The sequence below is a fragment of the Strongylocentrotus purpuratus genome, unplaced genomic scaffold (genome assembly GCF_000002235.5).
Source record: "Strongylocentrotus purpuratus isolate Spur 01 unplaced genomic scaffold, Spur_5.0 spur5_scaffold_21, whole genome shotgun sequence".
In the NCBI taxonomy this organism is placed as follows: Eukaryota; Metazoa; Echinodermata; class Echinoidea; order Camarodonta; family Strongylocentrotidae; genus Strongylocentrotus; species Strongylocentrotus purpuratus.
In genome coordinates, this window is record NW_022145607.1 from 9544138 (window position 1) to 9564300 (window position 20163).

The window sequence follows — 20163 nt, forward strand, 5'->3', positions numbered from 1 at the left end:
TCTGAGGGCTTTCTGTGCACAAAATATAGGGGCAGTGCAATGTATAGCAAGAATTCCTATTCAGTGAAAGATAAATTCTTTTTATGCAGATGGATTCTTTTAACATTCTTGACCAGAAGTGCGTTTCAAACTCAATAGTATGTGGGCATCATCCCATTGAATGTTGTGTCCAGTATTTAGGGCGTGTTCTGGTACCAGCTGCCTAATCTGAGGGTTTTGTGTGCACTTTAAACAAGAACAAACAATATGGGCAGTGCATAGATTAGAATTTATTTCTAAAATGAAATGAGCCAGTTTTTTGTCGGGTTCTGTATAAAACCAATATCTGTTGGATCATCAGTCTATTGCCACTGGAAAGCAGAACTTTAGCAGACTCAGAAGTGAATCAATAAAGTTATTATATCAACTTATCGGGATATCTTTGCTGGTATCTTTGCTGGTATCTTTGCTGGTAGGAAGGTGAATGATGAAGTTGATCGTCGTAATATTGTCGGCCTTCGTGGTCGCCGCGACTGCTAAGAACGCCACGTTTTACACGGTAGAAGAGTCGATTGATGACCACTACATAATCGTGATGCAGGTGAGAGAAACAAAATGCTGCCGATTAATAATTAGAAAAAAAGAAAGAATGGCTCAGTTCATATTCTTGTAGGGACGTACATTTTGGGACTATGATATCCTACTGGGTTTGCCAACATAATTTTTATCTTTTCGTTTTAACCCTAGCTTCCAGGGAGCTTTAATTCACATATCTAAAACGTTCACAATAACGTTTATACATATACAATCAAAGCATTATCTTAGAATACCAGTCAAAGCTTTTATCGTTTTTCATTGACTTTTGTTTTAGAATTTAAATTTGACAGCAATTCATTCTTTAAATCTACCATTTCATTTTGCTGTTTGTTTTGAAATGTTGCCGACATTGTTATTCTTTGTTGTGGACGATCGTTTTATATAATGTGAACCCTCGAAAGAGATTGCAAAAGGCCCAGGAGACCAAACTCATCGCTCAGATGAGACTGACTATTAATCTTATGATTTTATATTTTAATCATTCTTCACAGCCTGGTTATGATATTGATCCCATCAAGATACTGATCTTGGAAGACGTTTCAGGAATCTTCGATGGTGCTCATATCGAGTATACGTACACCACAGCCATTCAGGGCTTCTCGGCTAAACTCTCCAAAGGAGCTGTCGAAAAGGTAAATAGCAAACGTGATTACGATAACAACAGTAAGAAACGCGATGCTGCAGATACTATTTAGCACCATAAAGGCAAGTCTGGGGATGATCATCACATCAACTACAATAATAAAGGCATTTTTGAATATTGTCAATGAAGTTAATACTAGTGCTTAGAATTAAGGGCGTATCAAATATTCTGATAATTCGGTACTAGTGCTGTAAAATATCTGAAAAGCAAAAACCAAACCTTTTGAGTACTTGAAATGCCCGATTTGGTTAAAAAAAGACCGTGGAGGACGGGTCGTTTCTTTCCCCTTATAGATCTGTCAGTTATAGGGATAACGAACCACAGTGATGATCCGACTGGAGATAAATCTTGTGTAAAAGAAGATTATGAAGTTTATAATAATAATAATAATAATAATAATACATATGATTTATAAGGCGCCAAATCCACTTGACAGTCAAATGCTCAAGGCGCAGCTTGTGCAAAAGATGAAATACATACATGATACATTTATACAAAGTGCGATAGGAAAGGTACAGACATGAAAGGTAATGGTAATCTATGGTGGCCCTGAAGGGACATCGCGAATAGACTAAATCGTGAAAAATATGCGATAAAGTTCACGATATCGTCAATTTTATCGCATATTTTTCACGAAGAAATTCACGAAATTGACGATATCGTGAACTTTATCGTGAACTTTTCACGATGAAATTGACGATATCGTGAATTTTATCGTGAAAAGTTCACGATATAAAGTTCACGATATCGTCAATTTTATCGTGTACTCTATCGTGTACTCTATCGTGTACTCTCCTGACGGGCGCTTCGTAAACAAAACCAGCCCTAGCTGGGGGAGACAGAGAGAAGGAAAAAAGGGAAAGGGAAAGAGAAGATAAAAGGAAAGAAAGAATAATAAGAAGAAAAGAGGGAAACGGGGGGGGGGCGAAGGGCTCTTGCCTCCTCCTCACTCCCCCCCCCCCGCCAAAAAATAAATCAGAGAGAGAGAGAGAGAAGGGAAAGGGAAAGGGAAAGAGAAGATAAAAGGAAAGAAAGAAGAGGAAGAAGAAGAAAAGAGGAAAACGGGGGAAGGGCGAAGGACTCTTGCCCCCCCCCCCTCCCCCCGCCAAAAAATAAATCAGAGAGAGAGAGAGAAGGGAAAGGGAAAGGGAAAGAGAAGATAAAAGGAAAGAAAGAAGAGGAAGAAGAAGAAAAGAGGGAAACAGGGGCAAAGGGCTTTTGCCTCGTCCCCCCGCCCCCCGCCAAAAAATAAATAAGAGAGAGAGAGAGAAGGAAAGGGAAAGAGAAGAAAGAAAGAGAAAAACGAAAAAGAGGGAGAATAGGAAAGAAAGGAAAAGAAAGAAAAGAAAGGAGGCAAGAGCCCTTCGCCCCTGTTTCCCTCTTTTCTTATTCTTTTTCCTCTTCTTTCTTTCCTTTTATATTTTCTTTCCCTCTCCCTTCTCTTTCCCTTTATGGCGGGAGGGGGGAGGGGGAGGTAAGAGCCTTTCGCCCTTCCCCCGTTTCCCTCTTTCCTTCTTCCTCTTCTTTCTTTCCTTTTATATTTTCTTTCCCTTTCCCTTTCCCTTCTCTCTCTCCTTATTTATTTTTTGGCGGGGGGGGGGGAGTGAGGAGGAGGCAAGAGCCCTTCGCCCCCCCCCCCGTTTCCCTCTTTTCTTCTTATTATTCTTTCTTTCCTTTTATCTTCTCTTTCCCTTTCCCTTTTTTCCTTCTCTCTGCCTCCCCCAGCTAGGGCTGGTTTTGTTTACGAAGCGCCCGTCAGGAGAGTACACGATAGAGTACACGATAGAGTACACGATAGAGTACACGATAAAATTGACGATATCGTGAACTTTATATCGTGAACTTTTCACGATAAAATTCACGATAACGTCAATTTCATCGTGAAAAGTTCACGATAAAGTTCACGATATCGTCAATTTCGTGAATTTCTTCGTGAAAAATATGCGATAAAATTGACGATATCGTGAATTTTATCGCATATTTTTCACGATTTAGTCTATTCGCGATGTCCCTTCAGGGCCACCATAGTAATCAATTATAAGCTAAATTAAACAGATATTTCTTAAGATTGTTCTTTAACACTTCAGCAGAACTGCTATTCTTAACCCATTGAGGGAGAGTATTCCATAACGAAGGCCCAGCATGAGCGAAGGTTCGCTCCCCCCACTTTGTTTTAACCCTAGGAGTAACAAGTAAGCCAGAGTTTTGAGAACGTAGCTGTCTAGAAGGAAAGTAATGCTTAATCAAGCCGATGTTATACTGCGGAGCAGAGCCATGTATACAGTGAAATATTAGCAAAATAATCTTGAAAACAACACGTTTTTCTACGGGCAACCAATAGAGTGATTTGAGGACTGGTGTGATGTGACTGTACTTGTTGGACAGGGTCACGACACGAGCAGCAGCATTCTGTAATCTTTGTAATTTTGCGAGTAGGTTGTGAGGCGAACTAAACAAAAGGCCATTACCAAAATCCAAGCGAGAAGAAATCAAAGCATGAGTAATTTTCTTATCATACTTCCCTAATTATAAGTTGTCATAATAGTAAACGTATTGCTTTACCACTATGACCCTTGATAATATAAATTTGATTTCTTGTAAAGGAGCTTCACTTATATATGTAATGTGTAATCTTCTTTAAAAGCCATTAATTGAATATATTATGCTGCTAGTCAGATGAGAGATAAAACAATAAGTTTGATGATATTCACCTTAGAGTTTGCCTTATCAATACATAGTGCTCAACAAAATCGATATCTAGTAACAGTTACTCGATTTATTGTAACCAGGTTCACTCATATCAGCTGTATTAATACCTCTGAATCATATATCCATTTTTAAAGCTGCTAGCCAGAGAAGAAATAAAGTACATAACCCAAGATGGCGTCGTCCGTACATCAGCTGTTGCATCCTGGGGCTTAGATCGTGTTGACCAGAGACAGTTGCCTTTAAATGGAAGAGCAGAGTTTTCAGGTAATTACTAACAATTCACAATTCAATCATAGATAGTCACAAGAAAGTAAGAAATAATTTAAGTTTATAACCTATCTTCATAATCATATATTTCCTACTGGATTTGTTACTGTTTTCGATAGCTATCCGTTTGGTTGCACTTCAGTAACTGCTATTAAAGGTGAAATTCAAAGAAAATCAGTAATATGTACCAATAGAAACTGGTAAGCTAACAGATGGCCGTCGTACAAGTTTTAGTTCAACTACATATCGGGTGATTTATAAAAATAAAAATACAACCACCTTCATAGCAGCTGGGATATACGAGAGATTTGCCGGAAAAATAACGATGTTTTAATGACGTCACTATATGGACCAATACTGCCCAAGCAGACGACACCCCATACAGAATGAACATAAATGCAAAGCTATCATTTGTAAAATTATAATGAGTTTAGTGTATATAAATGTAATGGCATGTCAAACCATTCAAAAGGGGATATGACCAGATTCTGATAACTAAAATCTTTTGCTTGTAAATACACGGGATAGGGGTTAATTAACAATGAAAGAAAACAGACTTTCAACTTAAAAACCCCCCGGAATGATATTGAGGACGGCATTTGTTCCCTCTTGAAATGCCGAACATGCCGCGGAGTGTGCAGCTTGAATATACAATGGGGTCTTTTTTTGTTTACAAGCGACAGATTCCTTTATTTTTGTATCGCTGCATTTGTCATCAAAATAAAACCATGCGCGGGGTTTAGAATGAGGCAATAGATTATACATTTAGCCTGACGGTAGCGAAGTAAGAGAAAGAACTCAAGAGAAGATGAAAACACAGGCAGTGAAAATGTGAGATGTCATGGGACATCGTCTGCTTGTGCAAATCATGTCCATACTGTGATCTCACACATCTCAGCAGCGTTCGGAGAGCTCTTTAGGTGCTATGCCGGGGCTGTATTTAAGCGTTTTGTAATTTATAATAATCATTACTTCGAATATTTCCAAGCCTTGAATTTTGATAACCTTGTCGAATCAAAGCAATAATGAAAATAAAGTTAGTTTTTAAAATCAATGAATATCAAGTGCAATTAAACGGATGACTGGAGACTGTGGATCGGGAGCTAGAGGATGGGGGGGGGGGGAGGATCTAACGGGAAATATTATATTATGAGACATTTTAATTCATGTTAATTGTAGGCAATATGAAATTGAGGGGCACGTGCACATTATAAATAATTATCCATATTTATGTATATCGTTTTCTATTGTTAAATGTTATATTGTATTTTCTATCATTTGTATTTTCACTGTCAAAAAAGCAATTGGAAGCTAAATTTCAATGTAATGTTCGCATACATGGACCAATAAAATAATCTTGAATCTTGAATATTGAATATGTGTGCCCCTACATGCGTCAGTGAACTGAATGACTAAACATCTATGAAGAAAATGTTTACGTCGGTTGTTCGATAAGTTATACTTCTCAGCAATTTTGGTATGGTTTTCTCAAATGAAGTATTGTATATTACCAGTGAATTTTCTTGTATGTATTCTGTTTTACCCAATATAACAAACGTGGTGTAACGATTTACTTATATCAACCCTGGCAAAAAAATAAAAAAATAAACTGATGCACCGTTATAAACTCTTTCTCCCAACCTGTCTTCTTCCGGCCGCCTCCCCATAGGCGATGGCACAGGCGTTAACGTCTATGTTCTCGACACTGGCATCGCTCCAGATAGTCTTTACTTTGAAGGTCGAGCCGTGGCTGCCTTTGATTCCGTTGGTCAAGGGGATTACGTAAGTGTTCTCATCCACACTTCTACTACTACCACTGCAAACAATAATAATAATAGTAATGATTATAATAATAGTAATAATAAAATTATCAGACCAAAGCGCTACAGTATTATTATTACCCCAGTCACTGGACTAATTACGACTCTGCGATTTGCAGTGCACACTCTCCACTCCTCTGCATGAAGTCTTTCGTATACGGCTAATTGTCGACGAAACGGAGTTAAGTCTTTTGTCAATTCCGTTTGTTGCTACGGCAGGCAGTCAGTGAAAACGAATTCGTTTAATCAAATTATGGAAATGCAAGCATCACTTTAAACGAAGAGAACTTTGTCATTCCTTGCTCATTTTTCCTGATTGAGTTGTCATATGAAAGGGCAGAAACTGAACCTTCTAGAAACGTGTAAACAGTCTCTTTGTGTGAGCGCGGATACAAAATACAATGCAGTTCTAGCAAACATTTACAGACAGTCTCAGATTTTCTGTGATGTTTTAACCAGTCTTTACTCAAGAAAAGGATGAGATAAGAATTCTTTGTAGATCTGTTTGTGAATTCGGTATATAAAAGATTTATGATTGCATGGATTGCTGTAATATTTGAAGCATAACTGTTTCTATACTGGTTCTAGGGGACGTTACATCCTGCCGATGACCTAGCAGCATGTAACGTCCCCATGAGCCTATAGAAACAGCGATGCCTATCATAGCAGTCAATAAATTTATACTATTTACCCTGCTTGTTGTGGCAAATTAGCCTCTGAATGCTCCCGATTTCGTTTGATTATTCATGATCGATTCCTGAATTTAATGTAAAATCTCATCACGAGTGTATTTTCGACCAGGTAGATTGATGTGGTTGACATTACCGTGGTTATTGTTTTTGCCACAGGGAATTGACTGTCAAGGTCATGGAACCCATTGTGCTGGGACAGTAGGGAGTAGCCTGTACGGAGTGGCCAAAGGTGTCAATCTGTTTGGTGTAAGGGTATTAAACTGTCGTGGAAGTGGCTCATGGAGCGGGGTCGTTGCAGGTACGTAATTCAAATGTGTAGTCATATATCTATATAAATACAAAAATACACTGTTGGTCATAAAGGTGGAATATTTTTTTTCACCCAAATTTATGGAATGATTTTGAAAATGATTTATTCCTAATAGATCTAGATAATAGTATACATTCTCAGATCGTATTGAATATTATTTTTCGAGCGTTTGTTTTGCGTGACTGCTAAAGCATGTGCACGCTACTATGCTTTTTAATATCAACTAGGGGACCTGCGTCCTTTATAACTGACAATAATGAGGATTAATGCCTCGCAAAAGGGCACTAATATAGCACATCGACACGGTTATGGTCATGGGGCCTCACGGTTAAGAGGCTATTGCTTTGTCATTGAATCATGACTGTACGCAGCGGGGGCTAGGGTAGGGGGCAGCCCCCCACGAATAAAAAACGAAGTGCAATAAATTATCAATAATTCATTGCATTTTCCCCGGTCCTCAAGAGGAAAAATTCCTCTGTACGGTCGTGCATTATTGTACAAGGCATTTTTTGTGTTTGCTTTTATTTGTGGGGGCTGCCCCCTACCCTATCCCCCGCTTTGCAGGTCAAAAAATGAAAAGATTAAATTCCAACGGCATTTGAAAGAAAATACTAATTAAGAACTTTCTTTAAAAAAATGAGGGGGGGGGGCTTGAAAATGTCTAAGTGGGAAAGTAACGACTAATTGTTGTCGAATCGACTTAAGTGCTACCAAGTCAGTAAGTAATAGTCTGATTTTTAGACCATTGTACCGAATGGTCGTACGTTTTGTGCTGCGCAAAGATTCAATCAATTTAATTTTGGCCATTATAAGAAGTGGGTTATTGATCTATAAAAATGCTCATGTACCCTTTATAACTATTTTATGTATGTTATTACCAAAAAAAACCAAGTCAGTCACTCAATATATATAATGGTTTATTTATTCAAAAAATCACATTGCAGCCCAAAGGCTGAATTGCACGATTTTTTTACAAATCTTTGACATAAAAACAGATTATAATGAACATTGTAAAAAGCATTACACAAAATAATAACTGCATTCAAAATAAGTAACGCAATAATATTCAACTAATATTCTTTTACATTTTAAACCGAAATAGCTAGGATTATCAGATGGTATAAAGGCACATAGATTAATAGATGATCAGGTTGAGAGAGGGAGAGAGATAATCAAGAAGGGAGAGAAAAAAGGTGGGAGTCAGAGAGGAAGAACTAGTGTTGGAAGAAAAAATACCATAATGTAAAAACTAAGAATCAGGAGTAACGAAAGCCAGAAATAAGGCTCTAGGTATGTGTTTTTGAATGCTTCATCGTCAGATGAGAGAGCAAACCAGGTACAAGGAATACATGATATATTGATATGTGAATATTGTTAAATTAAAATACAATTCACCATTTAAAAGGTTGTATGCTTAAAATAATACTTAAAAGTGAAATTAGATAAATTATACTTGTACACTATACAGAGTCCAAATAGATACAATTAGGCTATTATTTACATTTAAAACATCATATATATATATGTAGAATGTAGGATGCGAGGAATTAGGCAATACAACAGCAAAGGCAGATGTGTATATCATAATATGTATATGAAGTGGGAGAGCGAGAGAGAGAGAGAGGGGGAGGAATAAGATAGAAAAGGTAGTATGTGAGTGAAGGAATAATAGAAGGAGAGAAAGAGTAATATAGTAAAAGAGAGAAAATTTAAGGAGGTGAATAAAAAGTCAAGATTCATCAATATCCAAATCTAAGGTATGTGTAAACCGAACATCATCCCTAATAACTATATTCATCGATAACAGTGTTCACCAATATCCACAATCTTGATAATATCAATGAATTTGTTTTTAACAAAACAAATTCATCTAAGGCAATCATATGATTATTTGATTTTTCATGAGGTATTGTTTAGTATGTCAATCAAGAAAGGGATGGGGCTTTTTCTGTACCTTTCTGTCCTACAGCGCATTTGTTGGTAGTGGGTTTTATTTCTAAGTGATCGGGAACCTTCATGTTGTCTCCTAAGGGGTAACCAGCTATTGAAGTGGCTAGATTTCGTGAGGGCCTGGGCAAATTTCTTACAAAGATGATCCCTTCTAACTTCGAGTTTCTCAAGACGTGTGTGGTCCAGCGCTTCATCGTAAGATGAATAAGCTGAACCCATGATCAAACGAAGGGCACGTTTTTGCACTCTCTCAATTTGACTAGTTTGGAAAGAGGTAAGACCTGGGTGCCAAACGGGGGTAGCATACTCAACAAGGGGGCGAATGAAACCTGTATAAATGGTCAACAAATCACAGACTGGGATCCGAAACGGAAGTAAGGCGCTTAACATATACATTCTCTTGTTTGCTTTACGCACCATTTCTTGAACATGTTCTCCCCATTTCAAATCTGATTGTACCGTGACCCCAAGTATTTTCACTGATTTAACCTGGTTCAGGGAGTGATCTGCAAGTGTTACGCTTAAGGGTGGTAGGTCAGTCTTACCAAAGTACACCCTCATGGTGTGACATTTCTTAACATTCAGACGCATGTTATTTTCATCACACCACTGCACCAGATTATCGAGTGTAGGTTGTACCTCACTGATCGCGCCCCGTGTGATAGATTCAGCGATTGTCATGTCATCCACGTATTTCCAGTGGGCCAGGCCGGATGATGTAAGAGCGTCATTGATCAAAATGAGAAAAAGAACTGGGCCCAGCTTAGTTCCTTGGGGGACTCCAGCTTTGATAGGAGTCCATTCTGACAGACAACCACGATATCTAACACACTGGGTGCGGTCACTGAGGAAGTCAACAATCCATGGCACAACACTGGAGGAGGGACACATTTCGCAGAGTTGGCTATAATTACTGAATGATCTACCCTATCGAAAGCTTTTGTAAAGTCGGTAACAATTACCGTTGTAACAGACCCTAACCTATCTGCATTCTTCGTTAGAAAATTTATGATATCAACCAGGCAATGGCTGGTGACATGCCTGATCTACTACCAAACTGTTTAGAGTCAAGATTGGGGTTCACATCTTCGAGAAGGCTCTTTACTATGAAATGTTCAGCAATTTTGGCGAAGTGATCAGTCAACGCTATGGGACGTAGGCTCTCGATAGATGCCGGTTGCTCTTTTGGTATTGGAGCTACAATAGCTTTCTTCCACTGTTTCGGTACCACATGCTCTGCGAATGAGCTGTTGAGAACCTGACATAATGGCGTACTGAGTTCAATGGCAAACAACTTTACAACTTTTGCAGGGATTCCGTCAGGACCGCTTGATTTTCCGGACTGAACTTTAGCAAGCTCTTTAAATACCTCCCAAGGTTGAACTTTGAGTGGTTGCTTGCAAGGTTGGTACGACGGAAGTTGTGCCAGATTAAGAGGGGCGATGTCACTCGCGACTTTCGCGAATTTGGTGTTGATAGCATTTGCAATAGAATGTGACTGGGTCTGATCGATTCCAGGAACCAATATGACTTGGTCAGCTCGTGATGATGACGTCATCACCTTGATGTTCTGGTACCACGACGCCGGATCATCGCGTTTGAGGCGTAGTACACGGTCATGATAGAATTGCCTCTTTGCGAGATTGATGCTACGGATAATCTTGTTTCTACTCTGTTTACGCTTGACATTCTCACCTTGATTGAAAAACTTCTGGCGATCTGCGATCTCCTTTTTTATCACAGAAGTGATCCAAGGTTTATCTTTATGGTGCACTTTTACGGTTTTAGATGGAAATGTCGGTCGACTGATGACTTTAGGGTAGAGTAGAAGGCATCACACTTTTCCGATGTGGACTTTGCCTCGGTGACCTCTGACCAGTTGTGATCAGAAATCCACCTGCCGAAACTTCGGGTGTCCGAGTCGCGAATCGGGCGAACAACGCGCTTTGTACTTGTGTTCGAATTGCGCGGAATATGCTGTTTCGGTGACCACAGGACTGCATTGTGGTCACTCATTCCAACAGGGGACATTATCTGTGGGCTGTTGTAATACTTGGCCAAGCTGGTTAGAATCTTGTCTAATATGGCGTTTTCTCTCGTTGGCTTGTCGACAACCTGTTTGAGACTGCAGTTTCGACTGATCTGTGCTGTATCGAGTTTGTTAAAATCGCCGAGCACAATGAATCCTGCAAAGGGATGTTTGGATTTGAGCTGATCAATGGTGTCTATCACGTGATCTATGAGCAAGGCATCAGAGGTGCTGTTTGGAGGTGAGTATACCGCTGCGACATACAGTCCCGAGACCTGGCGTGGCAATCTCTTTGGCCTTAGTGTCTGACAGTGAAGTCTAGCAAGTAAACGGGTTTCCTTGAATAATTTGAATATTAGGACACTGCTAACGTTTAAATTTCACAGATAAGACATATATGACATATTCATAATTCCTGCAAAGTTCTACAGAATTTTATGTTTGCTGCAAAAGGGACATGGTATCTTTAATCCTCATTACTGTTAGTTATGACTTAAGGACGTTGACAGGGACGTAGGTCTTCTAGTTGACACGCATAGTAGCATACACATGCTTTAACAGTATATATATATGTGTGTGTGTGTGGGGGGGGGGGCGTTTGCGCGTGAGTGTATATATCAATACACAAATAAATGAACTCAAGGGCATTTTCAAATGATACCTTATCGAATTCTCCGTAGAAATAATGTTTATGTACGCACATTTCAGAAAGTGACTAACGAGGCATTTTGATCGTGTTTGAAGCTGATAGGAATATTAAACATGTTAAATCGAAAATCACATATTTATACAGTCAAACCTGTCTATTAAGATCACCCATGGGAAACAGAAGAAAAACAGTGGCACTGCAGACAGGTAGCCTTCTTAGAGAGGTTATACAGTGCGTATACAAAAAAGTGTACCCAACTTCGGTAGCTCCTAATTAAAAAGTCATGACCAATATGACTTCAAAATCTATTTCATAGAATGAGTAACCTTTTTTCTGTCCAATGATATTCATGATATTTCTTCCACGGGTGTCTGAACACCAGGGTCTGTAAAAGGTGTTGTCCAAATTGCCTTGTTCCAAGTTTGGACTGATGGAACGACTGTGAGTCAGGTCATATGCATGTGCCTCTGTGGCTTAAATCCTTGTAAAAGTTGAATTATGCCTCGTGCTTCAGTTCTTTATTGTTTAGAATTATGCATTGTATCTAGGCTTTCACAGAACCTTGTTTCAATCTATGAATTATTTTGAACAGCCTACTAACTTCTTGTCTCATAGCTAAACCATTTCTGCTCACTGGTCTGCTGTGGCATTGATCACACGCATAAGGAGCATAGGGTGTTTATTTCAAATAGCGAATAAGTTCTTGTTTAATAATAATAATAATAATAATCGGATCTAGTTATAGTTATAGGGGGGGGGGAGGGGGTCGTTTGATGAATTATTTTTTTGAAGGGGAAGGGCCCACCTCCTGGACATGTGTGCCCATCACCACGAGAATGCCCACTGCCACTCATCACTTTTTAAACTTTTAACATTTACTATTGGTTTGTAACGTGCACTTTGCAATTTTGTTTGTATGTATCTATTTTCAATAATTTATTTTGTATATCTTTAAATGTAACAAATGTGCAATTCAGCCTTTGGCTGCTAATCATTTGCTGAATAAACTCTTTTTGAATTGAATTGAATTTGCTTTATCAGAAGTCTCTAAGCGCTCTACAGTCTCTAAGCGCTCTGTTTAAGACTGCAAATGTCTTCAAAGTGCATGGTGATTGCTCTTATTTTTAGTTATGATATTTCTAGTTTCGTTTAGGAACTTAAAATTGCTATGAAGGTAATTTTAGACCCCAAAATATGTAAAAAAAAATTTAAATAAAATACGATCATACCAATTCAGCTCCACTTTAAAAAAACACGGAGACAGTTCATTAATTAATTATAACAATACACGGGCTGGCTGGTTGTGCGTATTATAAACCAACACGAAAAAGATTACAAAGCCAATATTGGCATTGGCTGGAATAAAACGTATAAGGCGCTCAGTTTAATCCATTTTATTCACTAATGAGAAGAAACAAGGGATGCGAATGAAGTCAAGATTGTAATCATATTTAATGAACAGAATGTCCTACATTTTGCTTGTCATAAGCATTTTAACTGCCTGACGGTCAATGTAAATAATATTGCTTTAGCTCAAACTTGGTACAAGAGGATTTTGACAATACTTTTTGAAAAACCTGCTGCTCAGTCATACGTGGCAGCTCAAATATGAATATGGTATCATTACACAGGGTTTAAGTTACGCTTTCCCTTTGAATATGATTCAAGGTCATATATGGTTATACATTTTTAAAGTTTTAAAGTTGGGTACACTTTTTTGTATACGCAATGTACAACAGTTTCTTTCTTGAATGAGACAAAACACATGGCCACTAAAGACAGACGGCCTTTATGAAGAGATGGAGAGGTGGCCAACGAGACATATTTGACTGTATACAAAATTATTTTTTAAAAGTTTATTATTATCATCTCATTTTCACTTCAGGTGTTGATTTTGTGGCGACATCTGGCCAAAAGCCAGCGGTAGCATCCATGTCGCTTGGAGGCGGCCGCAACAATGCATTAGATGATGCCCTGAAGTCTCTCATCATCGATGCCGGGATCACTGTAGTGGCAGCCGCTGGTAACTCCGATGATGATGCATGCCGATACTCACCTGCCGGGGTCGAACAGGTGGGTCCATCCAATCTTAGTCGGGCGAAGGTGAACGGGAAAGGGGGGGGGGGGGGCTGGATGGGACTGAAAGAAGTGGCCCCAGCCCCTCCCCCGAAAAAACCCTAATTTGCCATACATGTACACAAAGAAAAAAGGATATGCACATTTACGTGTGTGTTCATATATTCATCTTGGTAATAGTTTTTTTTTTGTAGAACATGCAATCGTAACACCTTCCTTAGAGGTCGAGTGGAAATGCGTAGGTCGTTGGTTCGACTTTCGACACGGCACTGAAAGTCCTGATATAAGCAAGGCATTCATTACTTCTCTCTACCCATGTATTTAAGGAAACCGGTAGGTACGCCGGAATACCCCATGGGATACTCCCCGGGAGCAGAGCGTGTGCACCGTTATTCATCTTTCCTTTCGTACCTGTTCTCTTTTCTGAATTTTTTTCCTTGCAATTATTCTTTCCCTCCGCAATAGTAGCGCTAAAATTAGCACTGATCATTTTATTTAATGTATATATATATATATATATATTTGTTTATGCGAAGGGAAGCACAGTACTCTTCCTTTTTTCAATTGTTTACGATATGTTCAGTAAAATGTGTCACTTAAAGATAACCCTCATGTTATCATATGCTTTTGTAAATATGTTAATTCAGATACCCTTATTTATGCACAAACCTATGAACCGGGACCTACATAATACAAGCTTTGCTTTTAGTAGATACCCACTTTATTGATTGATTTATATGATTGTATTCTCTGTTATAACTATTATCATGTTCGTACCTGTTCTCTTTTCTGAATTTTTTTCCTTGCAATTATTCTTTCCCTCCGCAAAAGTAGCGCTAAAATTAGCACTGATCATTTTATTTAATGTATATATATATATATATATTTGTTTATGCGAAGGGAAGCACAGTACTCTTCCTTTTTTCAATTGTTTACGATATGTTCAGTAAAATGTGTCACTTAAAGATAACCCTCATGTTATCATATGCTTTTGTAAATATGTTAATTCAGATACCCTTATTTATGCACAAACCTATGAACCGGGACCTACATAATACAAGCTTTGCTTTTTAGTAGATACCCCACTTTATTGATTGATTTATATGATTGTATTCTCTGTTATAACTATTATCATGTACATTATTTTTCTATATTGTATGTTTAGTTAAAAGGATAACCATTGTTCATTATGTTCAATTATGTTATTTTTGATTAAGTGAAATAAATAACTCGAAATAAACGGGTATTAATAATTACATTGTAAAATACAAATGTGACTAAAGTTATTAATCTGGTCTCGATCGATCGCTTCTGTTAATTATTGCAGGTGATAACTGTCGGGGCTACAGCTGTAGACGATGAACGGGCCTATTTCTCCAACTATGGAGAGTGTGTGGATGTCTTTGCCCCTGGTGTGGACATCCCAAGTGCATATATCGGAGGTATAGAGGAGACACGAACATTCAGTGGTACATCAATGGCTTGTCCCCACGTCACAGGTGAGTACTCTTTCACTTAATGAAACAACAACAAAACAAGAAGACAACCAACAAAATAAACAAACAACATTACAATGAATCTCAACTTATTGATCATATTGCTCCGGTTGTCTCGTTTTCGCCAGCGCAAACGTAGCTAGTTCGCCGTCTATAGAACGTATATAGCAGACGGCAATCGGCGGATCAGACGACACTTGATAGTGATTTTGTATGTGAGATTGCTTTGCTAAATATAAAATACAAGAACCTTTTCCATATCTTTAAACTACCATTGATATATGATGATTAAACAGTTAGTAAAATAAACCTACCAAACTACATAATACAATGAAATACTTGACTGAAAGTAGGGGAGTTTGATGTGGTGCATCATTGCACCCCTCTGTTAATAATCGAATAGTCCATGGTGTGTCATGAATATTCATGTTTTTGCTTACCTCGGCAAAATTACTGTGGGGGGGGGGGGGGGGGTTGGCTGAAGTGGACCACCAAGCAGAACTGATCTATGATAATTCATGCTTCTTATCCTTCGTGTGCTTGACCTTATAATCTTATAATCGCGTCGTAAATTTGCGTTCAAAGTTGGACTTGACACATGCGTTATGCAATGGCGAGCTTGCGACCTATTTTGATCAAATTACGGTGGGTGAAGTTTCAAAAGTCAATGGGACATGAGGGTTCCAATGAAAGAGCTAGTGTCAACGTACGTCAGGGTGGATGTGCTTTTCGTTTAAACAAAAAAAAATGAATTTTAACGATTTTTGGGGGTAAAGTCCATAGGCTAACATGTTTATAGGCTGCTGGACTCTGACGATAGGGGGCGTTGTCAAATGAGACTTAACGGAGCTATGTGCATGGGTGTCGATCTGTTGATACTATTCATCAGGGGGGAGGGGGGATGATCTATTCATTCATACTGATGAATAGGTATTACGTAAGGATCGCATGGCTATGTGATTGCTTTGTCGAAATGTGGATTGTTCTGTGTTCGTTACGAGTAATTGTGCAGTTTAACCATTTGACAGTGTAGATTAACATTTGAAACCCCGGATTTTTGTCAATATTTAAAAAATAGGCGTGACAAACATTTTAAAACTCCTAAATTTCTCTCTCGTTTAAAAAAAAAGGCGATGTTAAACAAACTCAATCCCTTGTCAATGTTTTTAAAATATAGGCACTGTTAAACTTGAACTCTAATTTTGGTGTAATTGTTTACATGATGTAGGTGCTGTTGCTATCCTTCTGGCTAACAATCCCAACCTGACACCGGCAGAACTCGCAGCAAAAGTCATAGAGATGTCCACAAAAGACTTGGTCACTGATCCTGGATACGATTCTCCGAATCGCCTCCTTTACGTACCATAGGATCCAGCAACAGCCTCATTTGATAGACGTGACGCGGTAATCCAGGGCGGATTTTATTTTAATGCTGTCGTAATTACGATACACTTCTCATTTCTCCATCATATAGAACGTAGATAGCTCAATGAACACACGTAGGACCTCTGTTGTATTATTGATAATCTATTTGGAATTCTTAAGAAATTTACTGACAAACTTTCTCCTTTCAGGGACACTCTGGATAATTAACGAAACCATGAAGTGTAAGTTTGAGAAAGTATACTATTAGTTAACCTTCACAATTCTCCTTTTTTTTTGAGGGGGGGGGGGGGGTACATATCATTATAGCAAATACACCATAACAAGTAGGGCGGAATTGTTCTTATTTGTTTAATAATAGCAATAAAAATACACCTAGCTGTAATATTGTTCTTTTTTCACGATAAGATTGGTTCTTCGTTTATGTTAAAGTTTGCGGTTGCACTTTTTTAAAATTTTGGATGAATTAAATACTGTTAAATGCGAGGGAGATTTGCATACCTGCATACCTATGCGTTCATGTATTGTTTTTACTTGGAATGGCTTACACGTCTATCATCACGTTTAAAATATAGCCTGTGTATGAACTATGTGCAATATCTCTGAATTCGGGTTTCCCCGAACTGTGGGTTGGGATTCCTTCTCTGCCCCTGTCTCGATCCTTCCCTTCCACCTCTCCCCTTTCTCTCTCTACCTCTTTCTTTTCTCTCTGTTTCTCTCTACCTCTCTTTCTTTTCTCTCCGTCTCTCTCTGTCTCTCTTCAAGTTCATGTCTCTCTATATTGATCTTCCTCTTCCTATCTCCCTATCTTTGTCTCGTTATTTATCACCGTCTCTGTCTCTTTAGGCGTACACCGGCTTGGGATGATATTCGGGGGGGGGGGGTGCAGGGATCGGGGGTACTGTGTACTAATCTTAGGGCCTTTTTACTGTATATTGTGCATTGTGTCGATGTTATGTTTTTCCAATTTTAAACAGATTTGAATGTAAATATTTCATATTTCAAGGTCATGCTTTTGATGTCTTTTTATACAGATTTTAATGTAAAACGCAATATGTTATATCCCACAATGAATTACCATGTCATTATTGGACAAAAATAAAATGGAGCTGATGATCATGTAATTTCAGCCAGAAATTCAGCTTTTGGTTGGTGCGGGTAGGAGATGGGGTTATATATATATATATATATATATATAGGGTAACGAGGCCGCTATCCATCTCCAGCCTAACCGCTCATGATGGCGGTCTCCTGCGTTATAAATGACCTCTTTAATTTATTGAAAATATTTACCATATATTTATTATCTCATTTGTATGCTTCGTATAAGTTTATTTTTGTACTTGATTTTCTATTTAATTACTTTTGCAAACATTTCATTCATTGTTATTGTTCGATTTTTATAATTGTAGTTTGAATTTTTATTTTTTTAACGCAGAAATAAAACCAAAGAAATAATTAACGTTTTCCTTTCCCAGCCTTTATTAATTTCTTTGATTTTGGTATGATGCAAGATGAAAAGACAGCACTATTTAATGATGGTAATTATTTAATGGAGTTATAGAAAGAAGAAAATATGAATGAATAGAAAATCACATATTACTTTGGCAAGACATTAATCTACATTTGACACTCCATACCCAGGAGAGCAATGGGGTCTTGAAAGAATGAAAGCCTTATCCAATTACGATTATGATATGGTTCAAATAGTTCCCAACGAATATAGATGACGTGCACATCTTGTAAATGAATTTCGATGACGGGATACTTAACAGAAATATCCGTACAAATTTATAGACTTATCTTTCGTATTAGGCACTATACGTATGAATTTAGATTCTTTTTTCTTTTCCTTCTTCTTTATCATTATTATTATTCTTTTCTATTAGGTGTCGTGGTCTAGTGAATATGTCATCGGACTGTAGATCACATGGTTCGCGGTTCGAGCCCCATCACAGCACTTACGTCTTTTGACAAGATATTATTACAGGAAATTACAGGAAATGAAAAAAAAAACGAACCTACTTGAAAGCAAAGCTTGTTAGACGTAGGTTCGCACAATAATAATTATACTTTATACATTTATAACTTAATTTTGAAAAAAATTACGGAATCGAAAAAACATGACAGACAATACAAAACTAACAATTAAACGAGACAAAAACAAATCACAAACATTAGCAGAATGACATGATGATAAATGAAGAAAATAAGAATGAGAGAGTAAAAACAGACAGAAAAAGGGGGAAAACATGCAGAAAGAGAAAAAGAAGACGGAGATAGGGGTAGAGGGAGACCGAGAGGGAGAGGGGAATTGCTTATTCTGATTAGTTTGCAACAAAAAGTGCTTGAGGGCATTTTTGAAACCACTTAATGAGGTTTTTTTCTTTTAATGTGCCAGGAAGGGCATTCTAATATTTGGGCCAGTGAAAGTAAAAATCCTGCTGGAAAATACCGTTCTTGGCTTTGGTAGGTGATAACATTTTGCTGTTCTCGTGGGATAACTATGAAATTCAGAATTTTTGTTTAACATATTTGAGAGAACTTGTGGCGATTTTTTTTTCTAGTGTACATACATAAATATACCCAAGTTATAGGAAAATAAGTCATGAATCTTCAAAACATTATTTGCGTGAAAGAGTTCATTAGTATGAGCGCGAAAATTGGGGTGACAAATGATTCGTATTGCTTTCTTTTGCAATAGTAAAATTCTATTGAGTTGAGTATTTCCACTTGTAAATCTCCACTAGTAAATGGGTATCTAGTAGGAATTTAATCCTCGATGAATGCTCACATTGAGCATTCCCCTGGTTAGATACAATCATGCACAACATAAATGTAGCTATTAATATTATTATTATCAATATTTGTATCATTACTACTACTATTGTCATCATTAGTAGTAGTCTGAATGGTTACACTGAAAAGATCCATGGATCGTTCATGATGTAGTGTGCTGTGAGATACATAATGACATGAACGTAGTATATTTTCGACTTGCTCTACATGGTCTGAAAGGTTAGAGAGGAACCATTAAGTTGTTAGCTCTGTACTTCCTTTAGACTATTATGACGGGACTGATTTTAATTGGTAATAATGCTCTCGTTTTAAGATATAAGTAGGTCTTTATTGAATGGAGTGTAACGAGGGTCGAATTATGTCACGATTGAAAAGAGTCTGGAAAATAGTTTCCTTTAACAATAAATGCCGATTTTGCACGAAGAGTTAGCACACGAAATTACAGAGGTACATAGTTATACACACATACACATACGCGCGCACGCACACACAGCACACCACCGAACACGTGCATCCACACAACTTCGGGCGTTCGATCCATAGGTTCGAATACAAAAAGAGAGAGAGTTGGCCGCCGTGGGACGTCGACCCTGTTTTTCTGTCAGTTTGGTTTTCATCCTAATCGGAATAAACCAGTTTGATCTTAAAAGATGTTTTTTTAAATTACAATTACATAATCACATGTTCCATTTTACAAAACATGCTACTTAATTAGTAATTAACGAAAAATCCCAAATAAAAATTCTTACGCTTTACTTTAGGGT

General features: G+C 37.9%; 1 protein-coding gene across 1 annotated transcript; it reads left to right on the forward strand.

Annotated features, from left to right (window-relative positions):
* Nucleotides 1-280: 280 nt before the first annotated feature.
* LOC582625 (aqualysin-1) lies at nucleotides 281-16908 on the forward strand. Its single transcript, XM_030995071.1, has 8 exons — nucleotides 281-580; nucleotides 1068-1208; nucleotides 4063-4192; nucleotides 5865-5977; nucleotides 6864-7005; nucleotides 13531-13718; nucleotides 15049-15220; nucleotides 16446-16908. The coding sequence occupies exons 1-8, from the start codon at nucleotides 464-466 to the stop codon at nucleotides 16583-16585; spliced, it is 1143 nt and encodes a 380-aa protein (XP_030850931.1). The 5' UTR covers nucleotides 281-463; the 3' UTR covers nucleotides 16586-16908.
* Nucleotides 16909-20163: the final 3255 nt, after the last annotated feature.